This window comes from Diabrotica virgifera, chromosome 1 (assembly GCF_917563875.1).
Source record: "Diabrotica virgifera virgifera chromosome 1, PGI_DIABVI_V3a".
Lineage (NCBI taxonomy): Eukaryota > Metazoa > Arthropoda > Insecta > Coleoptera > Chrysomelidae > Diabrotica > Diabrotica virgifera.
This window is the reverse complement of record NC_065443.1, coordinates 299,179,969-299,199,563: the sequence shown is the minus strand read 5'-3', so window position 1 is coordinate 299,199,563 and position 19,595 is coordinate 299,179,969. Positions and strand designations below refer to the sequence as shown.

Below are 19,595 nucleotides of genomic sequence, written 5' to 3'. Positions count from 1 at the left end.
GTAACGAAAGCCAAGTCATACAACAAACTTTGACAACATACACGTGGAATGCGGAGTGATTCACCGCAATAAGCGAATCCGAGAGCTCTAAGTAAGAGCGGCAAACATTCCACCCGGAATGAAAAGCCCTGATGATGATGACCTGTTTTGTATCTTACACTGGAGTGAGGTGTAAGGATATTTTGTTTTGTTTCGTTTTGTTATTAATTTTATTTTTCTTTTGCAGACATCTATCTAGGAGGACTTCTCTGCAACGGGGCAATATACAGAATTTTATTTTATTTTTATTTTGATCAGTACCTGAAATATATTTATTTTCTTTTTAACCTGTGTTTTACTGAGTCTGCGTCTCTAAAGAGCTACCCGTCACAGTCTTATGAACCAAGATATATGAACTCTCTTACTCCTCCGAAAGTATAAATTCCAACCGTTATATTCTCTGGTTTTACTACTTGCTTGTTACTTGTCACTTTCATATTTGGTTTTACTAGTATTAACGTGTAGCCCCATTCTTTTTGCATATATAGCTTGAGTTACCACTTACCACCAAATTGAAGTTAAGGCTTGCGCTGAATCCCGACCTAACCCCTACTGAGCGCTGCTGGGATATGCTTGATCCATCTGTTCAGCTGAGTTAATACATCATTATTAATCTCACGGATTTTCTTTTTAAAAAATCTGAAAACTTTCACTATTTTCTAGGAACTTACTGGGCAACCACTTCTAATTGGCAAACAAAAACACATTTAACAATTTATAATATTTTATTCATTCATATAAATATACATCAATTCAAAACACCTTCTTATAGGTCAATCAATAGATTAAGTCATCATATATCAAGAATCTCAGTGGAAAAATTACCAGCTTAAAACAATCTGTCCGATTCAAAAATAAAAGCAGTTTGAAAAATACTGAGGAGAATGGACAGTCCATCCATTTGGGAAGTATATTGCACAGTTATTACAAAATTTGAAACATTTTCTTGAGTTCCACCATCAATTGCCAGTCTGTCTTCTGTAAGTCATCTCTGAAATAATCCTTGCAGGCGTCGATTGATTGTCTGGATATCTGCAACAAAAAATAACATTTTTAATCATTTAAAACGTAAGTGTTCTACTTATAGAACCATTTTTATTTTCATCTTAAAGGATGTGACGACAATATTGTTCATAACAAAAAAAAGAAAGGTCGTAAAAGTTTCGTACAAGCATCCGGCTTGAAGGACCACGAATATGCTAGCCCCAAAGTTCAACTGTAAAATCTACGAATTGAGCGCTCTAAACATAACAGACATCGGACTGCACGTTAATTAAAAATATGTATTAGCCTCCTTGATTACGAAGTGGAAACCTAAACGTCAAAATAAACTTCTTCTTCTTGTAGTTTCTTCTCCTATCAGAGGTTGGCTATCATCACAGCTATCCGTATCTTATTGGCGGCTGCTCTGAAAATATCTCTTCCTCTTCTTCTGCAGGTGCCGTGTCTGTATTCAGACGTTGGCCGTCACCATGTTCTTAAGTTACTGAAACCTCTCTCTATCGGCTGCTGCGCAAAATAATTCTTCTACCGTGGAACCACAAAATTGTCTAATATTACGCAACCATGAAAGTTTCTTTCGACCAATCCATCTCTTTCCCTCCACTTTTCCATGTATTATAAGGCGAAGTAGATGGTATTTAGGTCCTCTAATTATATGGCCGAAGCATTCTGTTTTTCTCTTTTCTATTGAAAAGATTTACCGAGCTGCAACTCTCTTAGGTTTCTCAGCCAGGGAATTTGTCGTTTTCTTCTTCTTCTTCTTCTTGTGCCGTCTTCTAACGTAGGTTGGTAATCACTTCTTTAAACGCTTCTCTATTTTTTGAAACGTGAAATATCTTTCATTACTGAGGTTAGTCCAATCGCTGATATTCCTCAGCAAAGATTTTTGAAGTTATACTTCTTTACGGGCGTAATGACGGTGCATTTTTATATGGTAAAACCTAGCGACCGGGCGCATGCGCATTATAACTTTGTTCTGATTGGATGTTCAAATGACATGACAAAAATTATCCAATATGGCAGCTGTGGCACAGCTGTGGGACTGTGGTTTGGTTATAATGTATGGTTGTTGCGTTTTAAAATTTGTAGGAAGAGAAACAACAAACAAAAAGTTAGTTAATGGTTATATTGCCTTTTTAAATAGTTTTCATATTATATTTTTGGACTTATTTACATAGAAGAGATGATTGTTGCATGCCAATGTGAAAGCCCATCAAACTGTGACTAGTATGAGTGCCGCAGATCTCGCTTATTCAAAGCTAAAGAATCTTGCACTGGTAAGTGTTTTATAAATAGTTGATCAAATTTTGTTATGATATTTGAACATAGCCACTTTGCACGATGCAAGTGATTGCGAAATTTATTAGTCGTTATACGGGCTCCGATACCTACCTATTTGATTTGAACCTACCAAAATACATAAGTAGTATGTAATACTTTTATTTACATAATTTGATTACCATCAAAATTTCTATCAATATTCACCTAATATATTGTTTTCTTACTCTATGTTTTGTTGTATTTTTTCAATTCTAAATCATTTCAATTCAAAATCAAAATAATTTGATTTACATAAGTTAAAAATGTCAAAAGTTTAATCCGTTTAGTTAGTCGATCTTCGCACATAGTGACAAACTGTCTCTGTGGCGAAGCTTTTAATGCGAGTGAACCCCAATACAACGCAAATACCAGCCGCGTGGTAAGTTGGTTCGAATCCCAATAGAAACTTTTATTTTTTTGTTTTTTTTAATACATTTTATGATTGTAAGTATATTTATTATATAATTTTATTTTCAGAAAATACGTATTTAGTTAAAAACAATTTCGACAATTAATGTTCAGAAATCATTTGTGGCATTTTTAATGTGTTTGTGTGTGTTTTATTCTTTTATTATTTTAATTTTTGGCACTGTTTTAATAAAAATGTTTGAGAAGTAGTAAGTATAAATTAGGTTAATATTTAAATAAAATATAAATAAAAAGTATATTAATTTCGTTTATAATCATATAATCATATAATAGAAGTATAACTTCTTACATGCGTACAAAGTACACACACATTCTTGTTTCTTTCTTGCATTATGAATATTAATATTTCATATTTCGCACCTCTGGCAATGTGGCTTAAATATTCCAGTTTTCTTGTTTTCATGTTTTTTATGACCTCGCAATATTTTTGCAGTCTCCTTAACACTTATGCATTTGTAACTCGTTGGATCCATGGTATTTTCAAAATCATTCTGTAGCACCACATCTCAAAGAATTCCAATTTGTTTATATTATCCACTTTTAGAGTCCAGCTTTCCATTAGATTAGATTTCTCTACTTTGGTCATTGTTTTCATTTATCCTGGTTCCCAGATATTTGTAGTTACTCACTCTTTCTACTTGTTTTCCCTCGATATCTAGCCTTCCCACTGTATGTTGCTTAGAAATAATCAATAACTTGGTTTTCTTAACGTTCATTTGTGGCTCATATTTTATACTGACTTGATCTAATCTATTTACTAAGCGTTGCAGTCCTTCTATATCTAAACTGTCTGCAAAAATAGCGTTCAAATAGTTGTTCAAGATATTTTTCCGTTTGTTGATATACCCGGTTCTTCCTATGATATTGCTTCCTTAAAAATGGCTTCGTTGTACAGATTAAATAACACCCAACCCTGTCTAACACCTCTTTTGATTTCTATAATTTGTGTTTTGACATTTTCGATTCTAACCTTGGCTTTTTGATTCCAGTACATATTGACAATAAATTGTATATCTCAACTGTCCACGTTTTTTTATTTTTACAGTTTTATGACTTTCTGATGTACTCTATCAAAAGCCTTTTGATAATCGATAAAGCAGACATAGAGATATTGGTTAATATCTAGTTGTCTTTGCGCGAGAACGTTAAAAGCGAACAGAGCCTCTCTCATTCCTAGTCCTCTTCTTAATCCAAACTGGGTGTCATCTGTATCTTCTTCTATTTTATATTATTTGTAGTCTTCTATGTATTATTTTGAGGAATATCTTAAGTGTGTGGCTTATTAAGGAAATTGTTCTGTATTGGAAGCATTCTGCCGCATGCAAATAAACTTATTTTAAAGTAAAATTGTGGCTTATTCTCAATAAAAATAATAAATTGCATTGAGATGCCACAAGAAAATAGCTTCAGTAAAATATTTTGTTTTATTTTTGAGAAGTTTGTGCTCCTGAACATAATTGTTACTTCTTCTTGGTAATTTACTATTCTCACTGGGAAATAAGCCATAATTTAATGCCACAAAAAAATAGCTTCAGAACAATATCTTCTTGGTAAGTTTTTATGGAAGTTGGAAGAGTGGTGTTTTAAAAGTATAAGTTCTGCTTCTTCTTCTTCTTATATTAGGCCTTTTGGCCTGTTCTTAACTGATTTTGAGCTTGTGTTCGTAGCTGTGATGTTGACTGCCAGCTATCTCGCCACCTTTTAAAGGGCCTTCCTATTGCTCTCTTGCCTGTTGGCTTCAAATCCCTGGCTATACGGTCTATTATCTCGCTGTCCACTCTCGTCACATGCTGATTCCACTCTCGTCTTCTCTGCCTTCCCCACCGTACTATATCTTGTATGTTACAGAGATCTCTTATTCTGTCGTTCGGCATTCTGTCTCTCAGTGTTTTCCCAGTTATTGACCTCAACGTTCTCATTTCTGATGTTATCAGTATCCTCTTGGTTTCTGCTGTGTCACATCTTGTTTCTATCGCGTACGTCATGATCGGTCTTACACATGATATGTATATGCGTACTTTCCCCTCCATCCTCATATCTTTGTTTCTCCAGATGACATCCCTCAGACATCCTGACACATAATTGGCTTTATTTGCTTGCTTTAGGACGCTCTCTTTAATATCTCCATAACTACACTCCCAGATATTCGAATCTCGAGACTTGTTCAATTAGTTCGTTGTTAATTACTAATTTTCATCTTACGGGTTCCCTTGACACTAACATTTTGTCTTAGCTGTTGATATTTTCATGTTGTAGTTCTTCGCCACTGTCATGTTATGCTTCTTCGTAGTTTTTAATTGTCCATTTTTTCTCTCTTATCTTTCTCGTAAATATAATTATTAACAAATATCCAAACACAAAAATGGGAACAACAAATATCGGGTGGGTTGTGATTGCGCGCAGCGGTCAAATACCTCCTGGGGTACTGAAATTTACCTTTAAGAGGGTTGCTGTGATTGCGCGCAACGGAAGGATTAAGGCAGGTAAACAAAACGGTATATTGTGATTGCGCGCAGCGGTATATATCAGCAGCTCTAATACCCGAATTAGGTCTTCCTCCTTTGAAAAGTGTACTGTATAATATATAATATATATATAATATATTAATTTTTTAATTAATTATGTGCAATTAAATAGCTTACATTTACAAAAAAATTAAAAATATTAATTATGAAAGAACATTAAAATATGTAACAAATTTGATAGAGAAATTTAAAAATAAAGAAATATCCAGAATAGAATTTGTTAAAACTATATGTTATAAGGCATGTTCAAATTAAATGTCTACATATGTACATTATTTAATACAATAAATATTAATGATAAAAGAAACACTATTTAGTTTTTTTTATCACAACTATTTCAATGTAGTATTCACTTGTTATTATCTTAATTTTTTAAAATTAGCAAAATTTCCGTTCAAAACGAATAAGAAGTAAATAAAACTTCCGTTTACTATAATTTACGACTTTGCGCGCAATCACAGCATACCTTTTTAAAGACGTGCGCGCAATTGCACCATTGGCTTAGACACCCTGTTGAGAACCCTGACCGCTGCGCGCAATTGCAATCTGCCCCAAATATCAGACAAGAATGTTATAATATAATTCCAAATATCTAACAGGTATAAATTAAGAATAATATTGAATAATCGCTAATCGCTCTAAATTAAAATGAGCTCACATAATCCCCCTTTCAAAGTGTACTAATAATTCCAGCAGCTCCAGATTTCGAGCTCCTTCTCGCACAATGAAAATGCAAATAATCCTAATAATGTAGACAGGATACGGCGAAGATACTCCCGGGACACGAAAAAGAATCGGGGGACCGCGGAGGCAGGGGATGAAGCGACGAGCCCGAGAGACATGAATGGGATCAATGAATATTTGGGTCAAAAGGTCTCGTGTGCTCTACTTCCATTCATGAAAACTAACTATAGCGCAGAAGACCCGCATTCGAGTTATTCGTCCCCTATCTCTCCGAGGGATCGGGGGGCGGTAAACGGAGCGAAAGAAATATGAGGAGAATATATGTCTTGTTTTATTTTGTTAGGGATTTTCGCAACATTATTTTCTTGGGGGTATTTTGTGGAATCTATTATGTAATGGAAGCTTTTCTACGGTATTACACATGCTGGTTTACAAAAAGGCTTTGGAAACTTACATTAATAATGTGCAATCGCTTATGTCATGATAATTAATTCATAATTAATTCAATCAGTATACAACTAATTGCATAGGCTTAATTCGGGGGTGGCAGCTGCCACCCCAAAGTTTTGTACCCTCCTATTTTGCCACCCCAAAGATTGACCCACAAAACTAAATTCTATTTACTGTTTGATTACTGCTCTAAAATTACTGAAAAATATGGGTTTCGTCCAGCGGAGCTCCCAACGAGAGGAAAAATCCCAGATAAACTTGGCAGAGGCTCTAAAGCTCCATTTGAAACGGTTAAAGAGCACCTAAAAGCTACCGTTTTTCCCACTCCTTGACACTTTGGAACAGGAAATTGAAAATAGGCTGCAGGAAAACAATTTGGATGTACATACTTAACCACCTGAGCCAATTGTTGGGAAGACATGAAGTTGTGGAGGAAAGAATCAAGTTTGTTTCAAAATACTCCTCTTTGCATGAGGAGTTACTTTTCTGCGAAATGAAAATTTTTCATCACATGAGAGAAATGAGAAACAATGAAGAAAAATCGTCAGTTTTTGTGGAAAAGGCTCTAAAAAATGTCTTGCCCATGACGTTTGAAATATTTAGGCTATTTTTCACGATACCACTAAACTCGGCTGGATGTGAAAGGACCTTTGCATGCCTGAGAAGATTAAAAACCTACACCAGAAACGCTAGCGGCCAGGAAAGAATGTCTGCATTGGGGCTTTTAGCCATTGAAAGGAAAGTCCCAGTCGATATTGAAAGTGTCATTGATGTATTTAATATCCGGAAAAGGAGACTTCATTAAGTTAGATTTGAATCCATCACCTCTAAAACACAAATTGTTTCTCTAATCTTACTAAAATACTATTGTAAATAAAAGCCTATTAAAGATTTAAACTATTGTATTGAATTTATAAGATTTAGACCTGTATCCAGTAGAATCCTAGGTTGTTACACAAGGTCGGGGTAGATATTGTAAAAAATCGAAAATCAGGAGTGTACAGCCAGTGTGTATAGTTATAAGAAAATAGTGTATAAATTGCGTTAAACCCTTCTATCTTGCATCAAAATTTACAAAATTTTCCCGGGGGGAGGAACCCCCAAACTCCCGGTAGGTTTTGCCCCCCAATGAAATTCGTGAAACGACGCCTATGTATACAAGATCCTTAAACATATACTGTCCCTGTCCAAAAATATCATTAAAACAATGCTAGACCAGAAGTTTCTGTCACTAAAATTCGTTAATCACAATTTCTTCTTCTTGGTGTGCCTATCCTTGACAAATGTTTGCAATCATTATGGCAATCTTTATCTTATCTGAAGCAGCGCAGAACAGCTGCACAGATGTTGTGTTGAGCCAGGTTCTCAGGTTCTTTAACCAGGATGTTCTTCTTCGCCCTGGACCTAGCTTTCCAAATTTTTTTCCTTGAAGGATGACTTGTAGGAGGGCATATCTGAATTCATTTCGCATAATGTGTCCTAAGTATTCTAACTTTCGAGATCAAATGGTGGTCAGTACCTCTCGGTTGAATGAACAATAATAAATTATTGATTTCTAAAGCTTCTAGATAGGTAGGTAATCAATATTCAACAAATTGATTTTGCTATGTAACAATTCCAAAATTTGACGTAAACTTGCGTCTCATATCTTAGTCAGCTCTTCTTCTTGTTGTATAGATATGTCTCTGTCGTTTTTTCAACGTGCCTCCAGTAACTTGTTGTTCCATCCACAAGGAAGAATTTCCTGTAACTGGCTGTATACCATTAATTACAAAAATTGAAGAAAAATCTTCTGCGTAAAAGGTATATTTATTTTAAAAAGGGCTACAAATACAAAACGGAACGTTTTCGCTCTAAAGAGAGCATCATCAGTGTTCTTTGCAAGCTCTATATGCTATGTCACCAAAAATACATGGGTTAAAACCCTTAAAATGTCGACTAACAGTCTTACATTAAAATGTTATATGCTAAATTCTGACGATGTATGGATGAAATTAATAAGGATACCCTAAGACATTATTACTTTCATCCATCGTCAGGATTTAGCATATAACATTTTAATGTAAGACTTTTAGTCGACATTTTAAGGGTTTTAACCCATGTATTTTTGGTGGCTTAGCATGTAGAGCTTGCAAAGAACACTGATGATGCTCTCTTTAGAGCGAAAACGTTCTGTTTTGTATTGGTAGCCATTTTTTGGGTTTTTTAAATAAATATATCTTTTACGCAGAAGATTTTTCTTCAATTGTTGTTCCATCGTTTCCGTGATCTTCCAACTGATCGTCTTCCTATTGAGGAACCGTCTCTCGCCGTCTTTGGGAGCGTTCAAGTATTACGTAACGCGATTTTTGAAGATTTTTAACCCCCCCCCCCCCAACGTAATGCACTCTTATGGGAGTTTAACTATTGCGTAACGTAATTTTTGAAGATTTTTAACCCCCCCAACCTGCGTTACGTAATACTTGAACGGTCCCTTTACTACTGCATTTGTTGTCATTCGGTTTATGTGGTCGTTCCATTCTACTCTTCTGTTTTTCACCCAGTTATTAATGTTATACACTTTGCATCTCCGTCGTATATCTGTACTTCTAACTCTGTCCCATATTGTCTTACCATAAATTTTCGAAGGGTTTTCGAGCAATCTTTTTGTCCTTTCTGTGTGAGGTCATTTTTCTGCCGCGTATGCTATTATTGGTCTGATGACTGTTTTGTAAATTCTGCCTTTCATTTCTTTTCTGATATTTTTATTTCTCCATATTGTGTCATTCAGGCAATTTGCTTTATTCACTTTATCTTCCACTTCTGTATCGAGCTTTACGTAGCTAGATAGTGAGATGTTATGATATTTAAACTCCATCACTTGTTCTATTATCTGACCCTCCACTTTAATTTACGTCTTGGATTTGCTGTTATATTAAATTGGTGCTGCATACGTTGTAAATCATCGTTACTTTGAGAGATTAGTATTGCATCGTTTGCATATAGTTCTTCTCAGAACCTTCTTTCAGTGCGTCACAGTTTTTCGATTTCTATCTAACGCAATAAGTTGGATGTGACGGAAAAAGCGGTACATTATACACATTCAGAACATTTATTCTGGTTGTTGATAGATGGCGCTATAACCGGAGAACAATGTTTACCTATAATTTAGACATATACAATCTATGTGACTATACAAATCAAACAACAAAACTTTTTTATCAACACAATAAACACCATTGATTTGTTTTTACCCCAAATTGCAATAAAAGTGTTATAATGTAATACTTTTTTCATATTGGACGATTACGATTCTGACAACTGTCAGATTTAACTAAAATGTCATGCAATGATTCACGACATTCTTAAAATCATATATGACGTCAAATTCAGTGGCGGCTCGTCAGAGGAGGCAAGGGAGGCTTAGCCTCCCCATAAATTTTTTACACACGCTACACTGTTTTGTTTATCTTGAATCGCGAAAAAACAAGCACTCTCACTATTATACAACGTGTAAATTCCATATTATTACTAAATATCCATACGCACGGAGCATTAGCATTAGAACGCATGTTTGCGTCTCAGTTTTTTTTATTATTATTGTAGACAGGACCCTGGGTTATCCCGAGATGCATGAACTGATCCGAGAAGCCAGCCAGCCTCCGTTGCTAATGCTCCGCGCAGCGCAGCAGGCGTTTAAGGAGACCTGGTCTCCTAACAGTGGCATCTACGGTGCCATCACACACTGCCCGGAGATTTACCAACGGAGGCTAACTAGCTTCTCGGCTCCGTTGCAGTTGCGTGCATCTCGGGACAACGAATTTTAGGGTCCTGACTAAAAATAATGAAAAAAACTAAAAGTGCGAATTTTGTTATGAAATTTGGTATTTGAGGTTAGAATAATATTTGGAACAACTTGTTCAAATAACTTATGTTCAAATAACTAATTATGTTTTTGGATTCGCAGTAGTCCGCGTTTAGAATTAAAAAAAAATCAGTTGAGTATCTTGTGAAAAAAATGTGAACCTTCAACCTATATGGACTGCAAAATCTGTATTTATTTTGATATGCATATCTACTTACAAAGATGGAATTGTTAACAAATAAACGACACAAACTTTGGTATTAAACTTTTACAATTAGACTAATTATTTTTAAAATGATGATATTATGAAATTATGAATTATGATGATATTATGAAATGTAAATAAAAATGGTCTAAAAATGGGGCCTTACATTACATTTTTGGCGCATTTTTTGCTAGAGCAAATTTGTCTAGATATTTTAGAGTTAGGTATAGCCTCACCTATTGTAAAAATCACGAGCCGCCACTGCGTCAAAATTAATGACGCACTGAAAGAAGGCTCTGAGAAGAACTATAGCAGATTATTTAAGTTGTTTTTCTCTCATTTGGTATCCTTTTTTAGTTCTTAGTCAGTCAGTCTCATCTAATTTATTATTGAATGACATTCTTAGTCAGTCTCATCTGCAAAATTACAAACCATATTTTCGATTTACATTTTCTCTACAAAACAAGTGCTCTAGATATTCAAATTCCAACATTGTAATAATCCTTAACAAACCAATTTATTTCCTTGTTGAATTTCATTCACTGGTGAACCAATTCACATCCGCCGCATGAATAAACCGAATATGAAGAAGGTGAATGAACGGTGCACCCGCTTGTGTTGCAAGGGGAGTGAGTTATCGACCCATTTGTTTGCCACTGCGGATCTCTCAACGTTCCATCCCTTTTCCTATTCCTGTATGTAGGGTTATTCAATAAGTTTGCACAAGTTTTAGGTCAATTGGATGTTCGAAGTTTATGGGGTGGAGCTTTTTTATACATCAGCAATTTGGCAATTTAAACAAAAAGCTAATACAATACATACATCGAAGAGTCTGTAGATATTTTTATGATAAAAAGCAGATATTAAGGATTTTACCAGAAAGTGGTTACAACACTAAAATATTAAACTGTCATTTCAATTACATATCTTCTGAAATATCTACTTACCTTGCTGACTAGGAAGTCTGTTTCATCGAAATGCCTGCCGAACATCTTAGGTGACTCCCCAGGAACTGGTTCTATCTTTATACATACTTCCATTCCTTTCCTAGCGCTATCCACATTTTTATGGTTACTTTCTATACTAGTCACAATACCAATGTCTAAAAACTAAAAAAGAAAAGAAATCGCTAAGTGTATGAGCGCAATAATTGCTTAATAGACCAGGGCGCATCTGTAAAAATATTAGTACATTTGGATGTTGAGAGGTAACTCATATTTTTTTGCGAAAATTGCTAGAAAATAACTCATATAACAATATTTGAGTTATCCTCCCACTCAAAAAGGTCCGGAACATTGTTTAAATAATCAAAATGTCAAAAAATGAAGAAAAAATTCGATTTTTTTCTTGGTTTTTTTAACTTTAAAAGTATGCATTTTCGATAAAAGTTGCACCGACATAAAAGTTGCGTAATTAAATTTCCTATAATATAGGATTAACTGAAAATTTTAAAAACTGCCACCCTTGTTGCAAAATAGCAATAATTTCAAAAAACCATAAAAAAAAAACAAGTATTCGAATTTTACGTTTTTCAACCATTTGTGCTACACTTAGGACCTTCATATTTCACCCAGAAAAACTTTATGATATGATAAAACAATACTGTAAATTTCATTAAGATCGGTTTAATAGATTTTGCAATCCAGCTTTCGCAAAAAAAAAATTCATTTTTTCAAAATGTTCGCAGCACTGAAAATAAAGCAGACAAGTTTAATTTTATTTTCCACATAAAAGAATACTTACTGTATTACCTTTCATTTGCAATTTGCAAAATTAATATCGGTTAATTACCACGGCGTCAGGAATTTTTTTAAATAAACATTAATTTTTGGTGCTACGCGCAGAACATCGGATACGTTCGCTCTGATTGGGCATTCCAATGACCTTTGATAATGATTAATAAATTTTAATTTTTAGTACATTTCGAAATAAATAAATAAATTTGTTTATTGCAAAATACAAATACTCTATCCTTTGAAATAACACTTTTTTAGCAAAAACTTTCTTTGTTCATATATTTTAAGTTAGAAAATAAAAGTGTATTATTTTTAAACATATGCAATTGTTTAAACAATTTTTCACAAACACTAATCAAATTAGTTTGATTTTTGTGGAATTAAAATATGAACATACAACAAAATATAGAGTAAATATAGAGAAATTTTGGTGGAAATCAACTTCATGTGAATCCAACACCGCTGTCCTGCGCGTAGCACCAAAAATTAGTTTATTTAAAAAAATTCCTGAGGCCGTGGTAGTTAACCGATTTTAATTTTGCAAATTGCAAATGAAAGGTACAGTATTCTTCTACTTGTAAAAAAAATTAACTTGCTATCTGCTTTATTTTCAGTCCTGCAAAATTTTGAAAAAATGAATTTTTTTTTGCAAAAGCTGGATTGCAAATTTAATTTTGCAAAATCTATTGAACTGATCTTAATTAAAGGACATCGCACACATCTTATGGAAAATATAATGTCACTCAAATTCACTAAAATTTATACGAATAGATTCGTTTTAAATTAACGGTCAAATCTTATCATTGCGCCAACTCCATATTTTCAATAATAAGAGCAGAAATTGATACAAATAAATCTGAAATCAAATGGATACGTACATAAGTTAGAGAGAGAAAAAATATTTTATAGTACCCAAATTGTCGGTACTCCATAAATCAGCGGATTAGTTTCACTAATCCGCTTAGGCCCAGCGGAGTTTAAGCTCTTTTGAATAGCACCCAGAGCAATAGTGATTGTAACTGACAGTTTTACTGACTCCAAAAATGTGATTTCGATAAACTTTAATTGCAATTTGCGCCGTAATTAATCATAATTAAGAGTTGGCGCAATGATAAGATTTGACCGATAATGTCCTTTACAGTATTGTTTTATCAAATCATAAAGTTTTTCTGGGTGATATATGAAGGTCCTTAATGTAGCAGAAATGGTTGAAAAACGTAGAATGGGAATACTTATTTTTTATGTTTTTTTTCGCAATTATTGCTATTTTGCAACAAGGGTAACAATTTTAAAAATTTTTAACTAATCTTATATTGTAGGAAATTTAATTACGCAACTTTTATTTTAGTGCAACTTTTCTCGGAAGTGAATACTTTTAAAGTTATAATCAAAAAACGAAGAAAAAAATCAAATTTTTCCTTAATTTTTTGACATTTTGATTATTTAAACAATGTTCCGCACCTTTTTGAGTGGAAGGATATCTCAATTAATATTACATGGGTTAATTCCAAGCAATTTCTGCAAAAAAATTAGAGTCACCTCTCAACGTCCAACTCAAAACAGATCCGCCCTGGACTATAGGTAAAGGTAACTAATATTTGATCATTGTAACAACTTATCGCACCTCCGCTCAAAAGTTTCTTAAGTAAAAAAAAAAGTATTGAGAAAACGACGTTTAACATTAGTGTTAGGTGTTAGGTCTACTAATGTATGAAGTATACTACAAACATTTAAAAATATAGTAAATTTTTGGAGTTGTGACATTATACAGATAAAATAACGAAAATTTTCAAAATATTATTTATTAAAAATGGTTTTAGCAGTAGAGAATAATATAACAGGTTTGTTCCAACATAACGAAGAACCGTCATGTAACGATCACGTCACTATAAAATAATACGTTCCATGCGTTCTGTGTCTGTATATCGTGCGTTCCATGGTATTGCGCAGGACGGTGATCTTTACATGGACGGTTTTTCGTTGTGTTGGAACAAACCTTATATCATTACTGTTACCTGGTTAACATAGTTATACTTTCTAATGATCTAACTTTAAATATAAGTAACAAAATTAAATAAAAAATACTACAAAAAGAAAAATAAAGGTGTCACTGTTCTTGAGCACATTCGCAGATTGTTTTGAATCAAGCAATCATATATACTCTCTTAATAGTCCAGAGAAATAAGATTTTGTTCTCGTGACACATCCCCCTCCAGGTCGAAACCAAATTTTTTGAGTAGTATGGACATCTATAATAATAACGTATCGTCGGTGATTCTGCAAAACTTCGTATGAGAATTTTTCTTTTCCAGAATTTAGTTTTTTGCCCTGTCAGAAACTCGGCCAAGAAACACACATGTCAACGTAATGAAAATGTCATTTCGTAACTATGTTAACGTAATTTTGACATTTTCATTATGTCAACATATGTACCCCTTAACGGAGGGCTCTGACAGGGCAAAAAAACCAAATTCTGAAAAAAATTCTCATACGAGGTTTTGCAGAATCACCGATGGTATATGTTTCCTGCAGCCGAATTTGATGATATACATAGTTATAAACAAATGAAGATCAAAAAACGGTAAATTTTCGCTTTTTTCGTCTATTACTAAAAAGTGAAGCATTCTAAACAAATCTGAGAATAAGAAACTCATAAATCACATAAAAAACGTATGGCGTTCGCTGAATATGTCTGTCCTTATTTGCTGCTTAGAAAATTGCAAAATCAGTCATAAATTTTGAGATTTTATAAATGTTCATAATTTATGTAAAAATTAAGTTAGAATCCTAATTAGAGTTATTACACGGAATGCTGAGACTTCTTGTGTTTAAATTATATTTTAAATTTCAAAGCAATTGGTCAAATAGTTTAAAAGTTATTTAATTTGTTTATCCCAAATTCATTTTTTTTGCAACACTACAAGTCAGAAAATTATGAGGCTACAATCATACTTCGGACAGTTTATGAAAGAAGAACATTTGTACTATTACCATTATTAAAAATAAATGACAAAAAATAATTTTAAACAGTGTAAAATTATTTTGCAAAAACATGTCGATTTTTTGCTTACTAAACAATTAGAATAACTTTTTAACCAAAATCCACTAGGAAGAATTTCCTGTAGCTGGCTGTATACCATTAATTACAAGTAAAATTAATAAAAAATTTTGGTCTTGGTAAAAGGTATATTATTTTAAAAAGCCCTATAGGGCTACAAACATCGAACAGAACGTTTTCGCTCTAAAAAGAGCATCATCAGTGTTGCCTAAAATAAGTATAACCATATTAATTATCAAAATGTTGAACTTAAAGTGATGACCAAGGTAGAATCAAAGTTTGGTTATACTTACAAGAACATGGTGAGCCAACCAAAAAATACGAAGGTCAAAGCCTTTCAAAAATGGACTAAAAGTCACATCAAAATGCTAACATAGCAAATTCCAAAGGATGGATATAATCCCTAAGGATATGGCCCTAGGATAACATATGACTCCCACACGTTGTAAGTGGGTCAAAGGTAACAAATTAGGTCATTATGTTACAAGAGCTGACAGGCAACTAAGATGTGAGATATCAAAAGCGAATCTGTCTGATGTCAAGACAACAATTGTCAATGGAACTTGAAGTATCATGAAAAATTGGTTACACAGCTACTAAATTTATAGTTGTTTATAGTACGAGCAATGATAACAGCTAACATCAGTGTGTTGGAATTATAAAAATAAAGAGTTAGTGAGAATAGATTATCTAGATGTAAAATAGAAGGGGGGAATTTGAGTACCCACAATCATCAATGAAGTGTACGTAAATTGATGAAGAAAGGTAGGCAAAACAACATACAGATAATGTAATGTGTGGTTTATGTTTTGAAATTAGATAATTTATATTTGTGAACCAACACAAATGATGGCTGAGAGACTGGCTGAAAAACTAGAGACAAAATAGGGGTCGTGATATCAAATGCTGAAAAAGTTGTAAATGCAAAATCTTATTTATAAATTAATAAAATATAGATGGGTTCATCAACACAAATTTACAAGACAACCTTTTCAGTCTTGTAAATTTGTGTTGATGAACCCATCTATATTTTATTAATTTATAAATAAGATTTTGCATTTACAACTTTTTCAGCATTTGATATCACGACCCCTATTTTGTCTCTAGTTTTTCAGCCAGTCTCTCAGCCATCATTTGTGTTGGTTCACAAATATAAATTATCTAATTTCAAAACATAAACCACACATTACATTATCTGTATGTTGTTTTGCCTACCTTTCTTCATCAATTTACGTACACTTCATTGATGATTGTGGGTACTCAAATTCCCCCCTTCTATTTTACATCTAGATAATCTATTCTCACTAACTCTTTATTTTTATAATTCCAACACACTGATGTTAGCTGTTATCATTGCTCGTACTATAAACAACTATAAATTTAGTAGCTGTGTAACCAATTTTTCATGATACTTCAAGTTCCATTGACAATTGTTGTCTTGACATCAGACAGATTCGCTTTTGATATCTCACATCTTAGTTGCCTGTCAGCTCTTGTAACATAATGACCTAATTTGTTACCTTTGACCCACTTACAACGTGTGGGAGTCATATGTTATCGTAGGGCCATATCCTTAGGGATTATATCCATCCTTTGGAATTTGCTATGTTAGCATTTTGATGTGACTTTTAGTCCATTTTTGAAAGGCTTTGACCTTCGTATTTTTTGGTTGGCTCACCATGTTCTTGTAAGTATAACCAAACTTTGATTCTACCTTGGTCATCACTTTAAGTTCAACATTTTGATAATTAATATGGTTATACTTATTTTAGGCAACACTGATGATGCTCTTTTTAGAGCGAAAACGTTCTGTTCGATGTTTGTAGCCCTATAGGGCTTTTTAAAATAATATACCTTTTACCAAGACCAAAATTTTTTATTAATTTAACTTTTTAACCGTTACCCGTAGAAAAATTATTTTTTCATATTTAGAAATACTGAATTTTTATACCTACACATTTAGAAAGAAAAACAATTGTACTAGGACAATTAGGAACGAAGTTAGCCCCCCCCCTTTTTTAATTCATGTTCTTGAAAAATAATTTTGCAATACATATACGCTGTGAGCTCGTACGTAGAAGGGATATTTACAAATTCTCGAGCGCCAGTAGTGACAAGTCTGTAAACGATTACTGGAAATTTGACATAAATGTCAAAGTGATTAATTTAAAATTAAAATTAAAAACATTAATTATAAAAAGTATTAGTTTGTCAAAGCTGTGTTATATATTTTTACCTTAAATATACAATACGTTTTAAATACTGAATTTAAGTTTTTTTAATGTTCCGTAATATCTAATTATAAATTAATATATTAACTTACCGCCATCTATACGATAATTGTGAAAGTATCCGAAGTAAGAAATTCATATTTTATCAATAGAACGTCAAAATGATTAGCAAAATCTTAAAAAAATCGATTATAATTTAATTACTTTTTTGCGTTGTAAATATTAAGCGATAACAATTAAATAATAAATTTAAAAATTACCAGTGAAAGTTGATTAGTAATCCGCCAGGAGCGACACCAGCGAAGCTCACAGCGTATAGTCGGAAAAATGAAAGAATACCTTTGAAAGATCACATCAATCACTTATTTTATATTTGCTGTCTTTTTCTATAAATACCAAACGTTTGTTACAGAAAAAGATAGCAAATAGGTGATCGTTCATGGGTATTTTTTCATTTTTCCGATTGTATTTAAAATTATTTTTTGTCATTTGTTTTTAGTTAAATTAATAGTGTAAATCTTCTTCTTTCATAAACTATCCAAAGTATAACCGTAACTTCATCAGTTTCTGACTTATAGTGTTGCAAAAAAAAGTTAATTTGGGATAAACAAATTAAATAACTTTTAAACTATTTGACCAATTGCTTTGAAATTTAGGGTATGATTTAAGCACCAGAAGTCTCATCATTCCGTGTAATAAGAAAGTTCTAAGTTAATTTTTACACAAGTTATGGATATTTATAAAAACTCAAAATTTATGATTTATTTTGCAATTTTCTAAGCAACCAATAAGGATAGACATATTCCGCGAACGCCATATTTAATTTTTTTTATACGATTTATGAGTTTCTTATTCTTAAATTTGTTTAAAATGCTTAACTTTTTGGTAATAGACGAAAAAAGCAAAAATTTACCGTTTTTTGATCTTCATTTGTTTATAACTATGTATATCATCAAAATCGGCTACAGGAGACATATAGGTTATTATTATAGATGTCCATACTACTCAAAAAATTTGGTTTCGGCCTGGAGGGGGTTGTGTCACCAACAGGATATTTTTTTCCTTATTTCTCTGAGCTATAACTCCGAACAACGCTTTATGCAGATCTTAGATGGACAATTGCAAGTCGATATGTGACACTGTTTATGTTTAGTGGATCGTTGATTTTGGTTAACCATAATATAATGATGCTAGTGTCACCTAACGACAAATACTTGAACCATAGACGTAATACTTTTCGAGTAGGATTTCGTAGTTTTATAAACAGATGGTGCAATAAAGCAGTTTTTGAAGTGAAAACTTCTTTAGGCACGTTACGCGATTTTTGGATAGGGGAAAAAGTATTGAATTCGCGACCGTCATCGCGACCATCATAGCGACCGCCATCGCTTATGCTATATATTATGTGTATGTATATATAAATTGTGTAGAGGTATTTAAACTTAAAATAAATGTAAAACCTATTTTAGGATGATGAAAAAGGATTGATTTCGCGAACATCATCGCGACCGTCATCGCTTCGACGAAATACATTTTTGAAGTGAAAACTTCTTTAGGGACGTTGTGCACTTTTTAGATGGGGAAAAAGTATTAAATTAGTTACCGTCACTGCTTCGACGAAATAAATTTTTGAAGTGAAAACTTCTTTAGGGACGTCGTGCACTTTTTAGATGGGGAAAATGTATTGAGTTTGCGACCGTCATCACTTTGCCGAACTAAATTTCGTAAGTATTATATTATGTGTATGTACATGATACTAAAAATAACCGTATAGTATCTTCCCGTAGCTCAAATACGTCCGATTTCGCGCATGATGACGTAACTGGAGGCCAATCTGAATTTGAATTCTTGTTAAAGTTAAATGGGGTTTGTATGCATTCTGTCATGAAATTATTCAATTAGAAAAATATATTAAACGACTTGTTTGTGTTATTTGTTTATAAAAGACATCTCACTTTTACAAAGATAAAAAAAATATAAAATACACTTATCTTACAACCGCGAACGATTCAAACTAATCGGACGTTACGAACCATGACGAACGTGCCGGTCTCCAGTTGCGTCACGACTCC

At 33.1% G+C, this 19,595-nt stretch overlaps 1 protein-coding gene across 1 annotated transcript in view; it reads right to left on the bottom strand.

The window, feature by feature from the left end:
• Window positions 1–745: 745 nt before the first annotated feature.
• LOC114329399 (eukaryotic translation initiation factor 5B) overlaps window positions 746–19,595 on the bottom strand; it is a 105,109-nt gene continuing 86,259 nt past the window's right edge. Inside the window, exons 16-17 of the mRNA XM_050642186.1 lie at window positions 11,446–11,607; window positions 746–1,071 (exon numbers count right to left, since the gene is read on the bottom strand). Coding sequence (XP_050498143.1) covers window positions 964–1,071; window positions 11,446–11,607 — 270 coding nt within the window. The 3' untranslated portion in view covers window positions 746–963. The remainder of the gene's footprint in view (window positions 1,072–11,445; window positions 11,608–19,595) is intronic.